Source organism: Leucoraja erinacea, chromosome 3 (genome assembly GCF_028641065.1).
Source record: "Leucoraja erinacea ecotype New England chromosome 3, Leri_hhj_1, whole genome shotgun sequence".
Lineage (NCBI taxonomy): Eukaryota > Metazoa > Chordata > Chondrichthyes > Rajiformes > Rajidae > Leucoraja > Leucoraja erinaceus.
Genome location: NC_073379.1, coordinates 111,268,110 through 111,279,083, shown reverse-complemented (window position 1 = coordinate 111,279,083; position 10,974 = coordinate 111,268,110). Strand labels below are relative to the sequence as shown.

General features: G+C 44.0%; 1 protein-coding gene across 1 annotated transcript in view; it reads left to right on the top strand.

Moving 5' to 3' along the window:
- Positions 1–266: 266 nt before the first annotated feature.
- Positions 267–10,974, top strand: part of LOC129695924 (mucin-17-like) — a 67,326-nt gene continuing 56,618 nt past the window's right edge. The window contains exon 1 of the mRNA XM_055633391.1: positions 267–2,007. Within this exon, the coding sequence (XP_055489366.1) occupies positions 408–2,007 (1,600 nt within the window). The 5' untranslated portion in view covers positions 267–407. The remainder of the gene's footprint in view (positions 2,008–10,974) is intronic.

Sequence of the window (10,974 nt, the reverse complement as noted above, 5' to 3'; positions counted from 1 at the left end):
GCCTCACACGCATACTGTTGAATCTGAAGAAACTACTGTTTCAGAGTCACACATCAGCAAGGTGGATAAGGCAGAACCACATTCAGAAACTGTCACTTCGGAAGTTATACCAAGTGGAGATTCTGAAGCACCAGGGATTAAGGCTGTTCATACCGAGTCAACTAGATTTGTTGAAAAGTCATCGGTTCATTCAGTTACCTCTGAACCTCAGCAGTTTACTTTGCAGCCCACACTCCATCACAAACCTACCACACCAGAAAGTGCTGTGGAAATCTCATCACTAGAATCCGCCCACAAAAGTACCATTGTGGACGATTTCATTACCAGACGTACTGACGTTGTTCGGGTACCAGCCCTGTCGACAATGTCTGTGTCAGTGGAGGAAACCCGTCGCTCCTGTTACCACAATGAAAGATTTATATCAGACCGGTGCATACGAGGGAAGCAGACCAGGGGAGGAGATCACAACAGAACATCGATTGATTGAGGAATCTCAGTCTGTTCCAGATGCAGTGACAAAGGTCGCGGAATATACCGACGAAGCAGTTTTTGTAAGTCATGCAGGCGAGGCCACGGAAAAGCAAACTGAATATGTGAGTTACGTCCCAAGTCAACCGATGGAAGAGCACAGTGAAGCACCTACAGCTGCTGCTTCGGGTTCTGAAATGACATCTGTGGAACTGGATGGCAAAGTGGATTTAACAAGTGGGCTATCACTGAATGAATCTGTAGGTGTAACTGGAACGGTGCCATCCACAGCTACTTCAGTTCCAAGTGCTCAAACAAAGGAGGCTGAAGAAATAATCCGCTTCTCTGAATTTGGTCCAAAGGTATCATTTGAGACCCCATCGCCAGCAACTGTTGGGAGAAGAAATGTCACGCACAAAATAACTGCGGCCATTGAGACTTCGGAAGCAAAACGCGAAGATCATATTACCACAATAATAACGCCACCACAGGAAGTGTCATCGACTGGTTTTATGGCCCTGAACAAAACTCACACAGCGGGACCAGTGCTAATTAGTTACGAGGGACAAAAAGCTACACCCAAAGCTACGGTCCAGTATACATTTTCACCAGTGGAAAGCTCAACAGATGTAAGCCATCAGGAAACACCAGGGGTTGGTACAATTAAAAAAACTCAGCTTGAGCAAACAAGTGAGGAAGTCAGTGTAATCAGCCAACACACTGAATTGGATTCAACAGCCCCATCAACAATACACACTCATAAAAGTGTTGAGAGTGAGCCAGGGAAAGCAATGGCCCCTCACCCCGGCTTTGCAGAGGAGACTTCAACTCCTGAGTTCGAAATACAAAGGACTGTCAAATTGCAGACTGAGTCAGTTGCCGTCTCCCCATCTATGGAAGGAGAACAGAGACTGGGTTCGGGTGCGACAGAGAAAGCCACAGCCAAACATGAAACAATTGTGACAAGCTCTCAAACGTCGCAACCCATCCACATCAAAACGCCCATCCCTGCAGATGCCACCAAGGTGCAGGTCATTGTAACGTCGACTGAAACACTGCCAACAGTACTAGCTCCTTCTGCCAAATTAAAACCAGGTGGCTCAGTAGCAGAACATGAAATTAAAACCACAGCAAAACCTAGGCAGCCAGTAACAAGTGCAACTCCAATTATTATTGAAAACGACCCTGATGAGACTACAGCGGAAAAGATTATGATTATTGATGAGTCAATCACCCTGCCTCCTTTCAGCGTGGAGGTTGATTTATCTGACACAGTATCACAACTGGATATTGATCGCGAATATTTCACGACGCCAACACCCAGAACAAAGCTAGTGACGGCAGCCCCTAAGCCTTCGCTTACACACCCTAAGGCTACCCAAAGGGCTCTGCAAGGCCCAACATTTTCAACTGTTTCATCATCAGCTACAGATTCGCCAGTCCCAGTGGAACCTAAGGAACGGCAAAAGCCTGTGGCTATCGATGAAAAATTAATTGCTAACACAACCGCACAGATGCAACCATCAACAACAGATCTAGGCAAGTAATTGTTTTTGCAATAATTCACGCAGTCTATCATATCTGTGTGGTTCAATTAATTGAATATTATTTGGAATTGACAGCACTCTGATTTTGCAGAATGCCAACCTCTTACTTTAAGATTATTGTGGCAATTCCATTTAAAATGCTGAGAAACTCAACAATTAGAATATAAATGTGATCAAGGCCATTGTGCAGGTACACTATTTCTTTGCACACGGTTATGAGGTGAAATTGTTGCATTCTACACTTGGAGCACTATGGAATTTGTCTAGTGGTTGTTAATAAATAGTTATGGCCAATTGTTCAAATTGGCACAATGTAAATTGTAGTTGGCGATTTGGTTTCAGCGTGATGGAAGCAATTTAGAGTTATCATGCTTGCATGAATTCATAAACACTGAAGTGCATAAATACTGAATGTAGTCTTCTGGTGTTTTTATATATATATATATGTTTAAGAATTTTCCATTTTGTGGGAAATGTTTGTGCTGGAGTTACATTCTTCTAAGAACGTGAGTATATAATTTATGCTGTCACTCCCGTGCGGTTCAGAACAAAGGCTACACTGTTAGAGGCAACATCTTTCTGAATAATGTGTGACCAAGACTTGTCTGCAAACTCAGGTAATTTAAAGAATCTGTGGGACTTGGTCTGGCAACAAATAGAATGGTACAGCCAGTCACTCATCTCAGTGGTAAATGTGTGATCTTACGCTATGCAAATAGTCAGCTTTGTTCAAACAGCAGTGCTATATTTCAAAAGTCCTTTACCGGCTGTGAAAAGATGATGTACAAAAACACATTGTTAAATTCCTTAAATTGTGATCACAGCGTCCATTAGGAGAATATTTCAGCTGGAGACCACCAGTGCAGGTCTCAAGGGATAATAGGATGTTAGTGGGAGGGTTTGTAAGTTATACCCAAGTTATTGCTAACCCATTTACTCAGTATTCTCCCATGGAAAGATGTCCATGAAGTCTGTTAAGCCTCACAGGGATTGGGGTGGGCGTGGGATCAGTTTAGTTTAGTTTAGAGATACAGTCTGGAAACGGGCCCTTTGACCCACTTGAATCCACGCCGACCAGCGATCACCAATACCACTAGTTCTATCCTAAACAATAGGGCCAATTTATCTACAAACCTACACATCTTTGGAATGTGGGAGGAAACCGGAGCACCCAAGGAAACCCACGAGGTCACAGAGAGAACGTACAAATTCTACACAGACAGCACCCGTAGTCAGGATCGAACCCGGGTCTCTGGCGCTGTAAGGCAGCAACTCTACCGCTGCGCTATTGTGCCCACTGTGTGATATAAATGTCATAGAAACATAGAAAAATAGGTGCACGAGTAGGCCGTTTGGCCCCTCGAGCCAGCACCACCATTCAATATGATCATGGCTGGTCATCTAAAATCAGTACCCCATTCCTGCATTTTCCCCATGTACCTTGATTCCTAACTCTAAATCTAACTCTTGGAAGCATCCAGTGAATTGGCCTCCACTGCCTTCTGCGGCAGAGAATTCCACAACTTTCTGGGTGAAGATGTTTTTCCTCATCTTAGTCCTAAATGGCCTATCCCTTATTCTTAAACTTTGACCCCTGGTTCTGGACTCCCCCAACATTGGAAACATTTCTCCTGCATCCAGCCTGTCCAATCCTTTAAGAGTTGTATATGTTTGTATAAGATCCCCTCCCATACTTCTAAATTCCAGTGAATACAAGCCCAGTCGACCCATTCTTCCAGCAGACTAGTTAATGAAGCATGAGATAAAACGTCTTTCATTGGATACCAACTGTGACCTGGGCCTGGGACACTAATGCGAACGCAACTGCTGTTGAACTTGTTCCTAAAACTCAGTGTTTTAGTTTCTGACAGTATGAGTTCACCTAGGATAGGGATTCCAATACACACAATTCTTGTCTATACATTTAGTGTCTTATATTTGGAATGAGTGCAACTATAGCACTCTCTGGTCTGAGTATGGGATTTCAGCATCAGAGGCCAGACAGAGTTTACATCCTTCATGGGATTTACGGGAGGAGACATAAGGGACTGCAGATGCCGTCACCTTGAGCAAAAACCAAATGCTGGAGAAACTGTAACATCTGGTCTGGCCAGCTGAGCTGCAGGAGAAACCTACTGGATGTGCTGAACAATGTCTTAATGGAAGTCAAATATGTTCCACTTTAGTCAACGCCAGCACATTCATTCTGACCTGTTGCTTTCAATGGAATCTTCATATCCTGTTCCATTCCTGTGTGCAATGTTTCAGTTGAAATTGTATGATATAGCATCTCTTTGTTATAAAATACTGAGCTCCTTTCAAGGGCGGCATGGTGGGGGCAGTGGTAGAGTTGCTGCCTTACAGTGTCAGAGACCCGGGTTTGATCCTGACTACGGGCGCTGTCTGTACGGAGTTTGTACGTTCTCCCCGTGACCTGCGTCTGATTTCTCCAGTTTTCTCCCACGCTCCAAAGAAGGTTGGTAGATTAATTGCATCTATGGAGTGAAGGAAAGATTAGTAGGTAGATTAATTGGCCTGGTATAATTGTAAATTGTCCCTAGTGTGTGTAGAATAGTGTTAGTGTGCAGGGATTGCTGGTCGGTGTGGACTAGGTAGGCTGAAGGGCCTGCTTCCGCACTGTATCTCTAAACTAAACTTTGATACTAATGTGAGCGTGCAGTCTTAATTCCACTATGAGTTTTCATTATGTATTTATTCCATATTTCTAGATTTATGATCTGAATATGGCTAATCTGCTTTAGTGACTTCCATTCCATGCATTTTATAGGGAGAAGATGAGAACATTGCAGAGACCCTTATTTTTGTTCTCTATTGTGTAGGAAGGAACTGCAGGTTCTGGTTTACACTGAAGACAAACACAAAATGCTGGAGTAACTCAGCGGGACAGGCAGCATCTCTGGATAGAGGTACTGGGTGGTGTTTCTGGTTGAGACCCTTCTTCCAACTTCAGTCTGTGAAACTGACATGCAGTCAATGGATGTAACACCCCCCATTCCTTCCCTCCAGAGATGCTGCCTGTCCTGCTGAGCTCAGGGTCTGTCCCACTTACGTGTCCTTGGCATGCAAATTACGCGACCTCGTGGTCACGTTGAGCCGCAACGGTCCCGCGAAGGTCGGGCGCGATTACATGCGTACGCACAGCCGACTGGAGCTTGTGACGTCATTTGAAGATGGACACAAAGCTGGAGTAACTCAGCGGGACCGGCAGCATCTCTCGATAGAAGCAATGGATGACGTTTCGTGTCGAGACCCTTCTTCAGTCTGAAAGAAAGGTCTTGACCCGAAACGTCACCCATTGCTTCTCTCCAGAGATGCTGCCGGTCCCGCTGAGTTACTCCAGCATTTTGTGCCTATCTTCAATTTTCTTGGTCCCGCTCTGGGAGTAGAAGTGGGGGCGGATCTGGACTGCAACGGCCGTGAGCCCCAGGCCGAGCTCGGCGATCGTTTGCCTGCTTCTGCTGCTGTTGGAGGTGAGACGTTGCGTCGCGACAGGGTCTTGGGCCTGTCCCACTTTGGCCGTCAGTTCCGCAACAGGCCGTTGGCGCGCGAAGATTTCGTTCACAACGAAAATTTTGGAGCCCCGCGCGATGTCGCGCACAACTACATACCCCTCTGCGCTTCTTAGTGGGAAGTGCCCGTGCACCTCAACGCGACCACGAGGTCGTGTAATTTGCGTGCCAAGGACACGTAAGTGGGACAGGCCCTTTGTTCTAGCATTTGGTGTCTATCTTCTTTGTTCTCTATTGTTCTCTTGATCCAGGAACTGTTCCCTTCGATTAGAAACTTGTGCAGATCACTCCACTGCATAAGGAAGGTGAGAGGGGAACCATGGGATAATCATTTCCTGGCCCAGCTTGACATCTGGTGTCAGGAAATTGGCAGACTTTAATATCGGAACACCTGGAAATTTCCAGTTGATCAGTCAGAGCTAGCGTAGATTTGCAAACGCTGACTTGTGCCTGTCAGACTTGATCATTACCACATCAAACAATACAAAATCATGGACTGGGCAACGTTTAAGAATGTTATTTATATGGATGGACAAAACAAAAGTCTTTACAGAAGATTTTTAGTTAAAAATTGAAGCTCGTGGAATTAATGTGGTGGAAAATCCTCTTGAGTTTAGGAAATTGTAAAAGGAAATAAGACCAGATCCTCATGAAGATTGGGTTAATTACTTAATCTACCGAGCCAGCCCATAAACTGGATAATTATATTGATATCACTCCTGTTAAAGACTATTTAAGAACCAACAATCTGCTTGAGATTCAAGTGGTGTTAATTGTAGTTTGCTAATTGAAAAATCACAATATAGATGTGTGTCTCCCATTCCTGAATTCCATATTTCCAGATCTATGACCTGAATATGGCTTTAATGACTTCAATTCCATGCATTTTATAGGGAGAAGATGAGAACATTGCAGAGACCCTTACCTTTGTTCTCTATTGTGTAGGAAAGAACTGCAGATTCAGAATAATGACTGGATGGGATGTTTCAAAAACCATCTGATTTTCCAGCAGTTGCTGCTGTATGAGGGGTTGTATCACTGTTTGGGTATCAATATTTATTCAGACTGTGAGAAGTAGTAACTGGAATGGAACTCAATTAAAAAATTAAGGCATAGATGAAAATTGAGAAGAAACGTTTGGATTCTGACATAATATTATTTTGCTTATGTGACAATGCTAGCAACTGGGGTATTGGCTTCCATATGTTATACTTGTTGATTTTTTGGTTTTAGAACTGAGCTAGAACTTTAATGGTTATGAAGGAACTGCAGATCCTGGAAAATCGAAGGTAGACAAAAATGCTGGAGATACTCAGTGGGTGAGGCAGCATCTATAGAGAGAAGGAAATGGGCAACGTTTCAGGTCGAGACCCTTCTTCAGACTGCATCTCCTCCAACCTCATCTATTGCATCCGCTGCTCTGGTGTCAGCTGCTCTACATCGGTGAGACCAAGCGTAGGCTTGGCGATCGCTTCGCCCAACACCTCCGCTCGGTTCGTAATAACGGATCTCCCGGTGGCTCAGCACTTCAACTCCCCCTCCCATTCCGAATCCGACCTTTCTGTCCTGGGTCTCCTCCATGGCCAGAGTAAGGCCCACCGTAAATTGGTGCAGCAGCTCATATTTCACTTGGGCAGTTTACACCCAAATTGGTATGCTTAGGTGTAAACTGGTATGAACATTGACTTCTCCAATTTCAGGTAGTCCCTGCTGTCTCCTCCCCTTCCCAGTTCTCCCTTAGCCCATTGTCTCCGCCTCTTCCTTTCCTCAGCCCGCCCCTCCCTCACATCAGTCTGAAGAAGGGTCTCGACCCGAAACGTGGCCTTTTTCCTTCGCTGCATAGATGCTGCCTCACCCGCTGAGTTCCTCCAGCATTTTTGTCTATCTAAAACTTTAATGGAATAACTAATGGGAAAAACTAATAGTGTGCACAGGAATTCTCTCCTATATGCATAATTGAATAGGATTGAGATTCTCAATCTCCTTTGGTGAAATCAATGGCACTATAACTTGAATCAGTACACAGTGAACATATGGAATAAATTAACACCAAGAAAAAACATTGGGCTCTCCTCCATTTGAACAGGATAATCTCTCATCTCTACACTTCCCCCTGCTTGTTCTAATTTTGAACCCCTAACACCCCCGCCCCCCCCCCCCCCCCCCCCCCCCCCCCTCCCCACCACCCTCTGCCTGCAAAACCCGCCTAGTCTGCAATAATGCATCATCTTTTGTCCTTAAAAAGCAAACCAAAATTCTGCATCCTTCATCCTTAGATTCCTGATCAGTACGGGTGTCATTTTCCACTCATAGCCCAGTCGTAGTTGGTCTTATGGGCTATGAGTGGAAAATGATCACATGATAAAATGGTCATGTTTGCCTTTTTTTCCCTCGGGCCAGTATCCGACCTATGACTATCTACGACTACCTATGTCTACCATCACGACCTACTACGACCTACCTATGACCTACCTACAAGTAAAAAGTATCCGTTTTTTCCATGCCAACCTTTTTTATTTTACAATGTGGACATTTTTTATCAGGCTGGAAAAAACGCTGCGATCTACTTGAGGCCATGAGGGGGGTCGTAGGAGGTCGTAGACTTAGTCATAGGAGGTCTTTTACTTCGGCGAGCCAACACGACCATGACATTTTTTTCAACTGGTCTAGGGTCTTCTGAACTCATGGATTAGGTTGTCCAAGTGGGACAGGCCCTTAAGAGAGTTATTTTTTTAATCCAGTTTTGAAATACAGGAAATATTTGTGTCTTAGTTTAATTTTTCTTTGGTATTAGGGTGTGGAGAAGAAACAACATGTGGGACAGCGAACATTTGAACTAATTACAATGTTAATGCTCGTTAGTTAGTTAGTTTATTGTCCCGCGTACCGATGTACAGTGAAAAGCTTTTTGTTGCGTGCTCTCCAGTCAGCGGAAAGACTATATATGGTTAATAATAATAATAATAACTTTATTTATAAAGCGCTTTTAGACAACATCAGTTACCACAAAGTGCTGTACATGGGAAGTCAACAAAAAGTTATTACAAACTACTAAAACCATTAAGACGACAGGACTATAAAAACAGTAAAAATTAAAAGACATTAAAAGCACTAAAAACAGGAGCAATGTCTCAGCCAGTGTCGAAAGCCAGTGAATAGAAGTGAGTTTTTAGGGAGGATTTAAAGATGGACAGTGAAGGGGCCTGTCTGATCTGCAGTGGCAAGGTGTTCCAGAGTGCCGGGGCAGCAACAGAAAAGGCTTTATCCCCTCTGAGCTTCCGCTTAGACCTTGGTACCTCAAGGAGCAGCTGATCCGCTGACCTGAGGCACCGGGCAGGAGCATATAGGTGGAGCAGCTCAGAGAGGTAAGGCGGGGCGAGGCCATTCAATGATTTAAAAACAAATAAAATCGGTTAAAATTGGTTAAAATCGAGCTCTCCGTAGTGTACAGATAGAGGATAAAGGGAGTAACGTTTCGTGTGGCAGATCTGAAAGGAAAGCATAGTTAAATTTTACTGATGGAGTAGAAGCTTCCGAAACACTTTAATTTTCCTTCCCATTCCCACACAGACCTTTCTGCCCTGGATCTCTTCAATGGAGGAGACCCAGGACAGAAAGGTCTGTGTAACGCTAAACGCAAATTGGAGGAACAGCATCTCATATTTTGCTTGGGCAACTTACAGCCCATTTCTCTCACTTCAGGTAGCCCTGGCATTCCCTCTCTCTTTCTATCCCTCCCGCACTAGCTTCTTGTTTTCACCCAACAAACAGCTAACAATGGCCTGAAGGTAGATATAAATGCTGGAGAAACCCAGCTGGTGAGGCAGCATCTATGGAGCAAAGGAAAAAGTGACATTTTGGGTCGAGACCCTTCTTCAGATGTCTTCTCATCTTCTCCGTCTTTTCCAGCATCTGCAGTTCCTTCGCTAACAATGGCCTGTTTCCTTTATCATTGTTACTTTTTATTATGTCTTTTATTCATTGTTCTTTATCTCTCTACATCATCGTCTACATCTCTTATTATCCTTATCCCTAACCAGTCAGAAGAAGGGTCTCAACACGAAACGTAGCCCATTCCTTCTCTCCAGAGATGCTGCCTGTCCCACTCAGTTACCCCAGCTTTTTATGTCTTATCTTCGGTTTAAACCAGCATCTGCAATTCCTTCCTACACAAGAGAGTGGAGCAAGTGTAATGGGTGGGTGATTGCAGGTCCAACTTCTAGGACCAGAACAGGGAGAGTCGCCTGGATTTAGGCGCCATTTAAATAAGCAACGAAGTAGTGACTGAGTTTCATAGTACACAGTTGACTTAAGCTATGCTCAGACATGTATTAATGGAAAATGTTTGTTGATTTAAACCATGCACTGAGAACAAGTATGACCACAGAGCAGTGGTGTGATTGCAGTGGGCTCCTGAACTGGGAGATTAATGTTGGCTCAGAGCTGGAGAACAAAATCGGGAGTGGCTGCACAAAATACTGCCAATTCCTCTGGGTGTTATTTTGTTCTGCCAAACCTTTCCCCTCTGTTTTCTTTCCAGACACCTCCAAACAGTATATGTTAGACAAGACACAAGTACAAGTGGAGGGAAATTTGATAACATTTAAAACTTTTTGAAAAGATGACAATTTATGCAATGTATGCCATTACCAATGTCCATATGCCGTTACTAATAGAGTTGATTTATTGCTGACCTCTTCATATTAACTGGTTGCAACTCACCACGAGTGTAGGGTGATTTCACAAAAGGTCACTGGAGCGTAGATCCGCACCCACGTGACCGAAAATCTCAACTGGAGTACATGTTATACATCGGTACATGTTAGTGAATGGGAAAACACGCACTTTCCCACCCGTTAAAAACATGGAAAACGGCCGATATTTGAGCTGAAATTTTCTGTGCTAGTCGGGGTGACCGTGAAGCACAGCGACCTAAATTTTCAGGCAAAAAAAAAGATAGAAAGTAAGGTAATTACAAGAGGGAACTGAAGGCGGAAAAACAGCGGAAGTGCTTAGCAGACATTTGCCGTGGAGATTTAAAGATCCAAAATATCGTGAATTATCGTGTTTGCTCACTGAATTTCATCAAAAGTAAGGCATTATTAACTTACTTTTGATGAAATTCAGCGAGCAAACGTGATAATTTCTATCTTTTTTTTTGCCTGAAAATTTAGGTCGCTGTGCTTCACGGTCACCCCGACTAGCACAGAAAATTTCAGCTCAAATATCGGCCGTTTTCCATGTTTTTAACGGGTGGGAAAGTGCGTGTTTCCCCATTCACTAACATGTACCGATGTATAACATGTACTCCAGTTGAGGTTTTCGGTCACGTGGGTGTGGATCTACGCTCCGGTGACCTTTCGTGAAATCACCCTATAACTGAATGTCAATAGATGAATGCTGTTCCTCCCAATACTTCATAACTGACT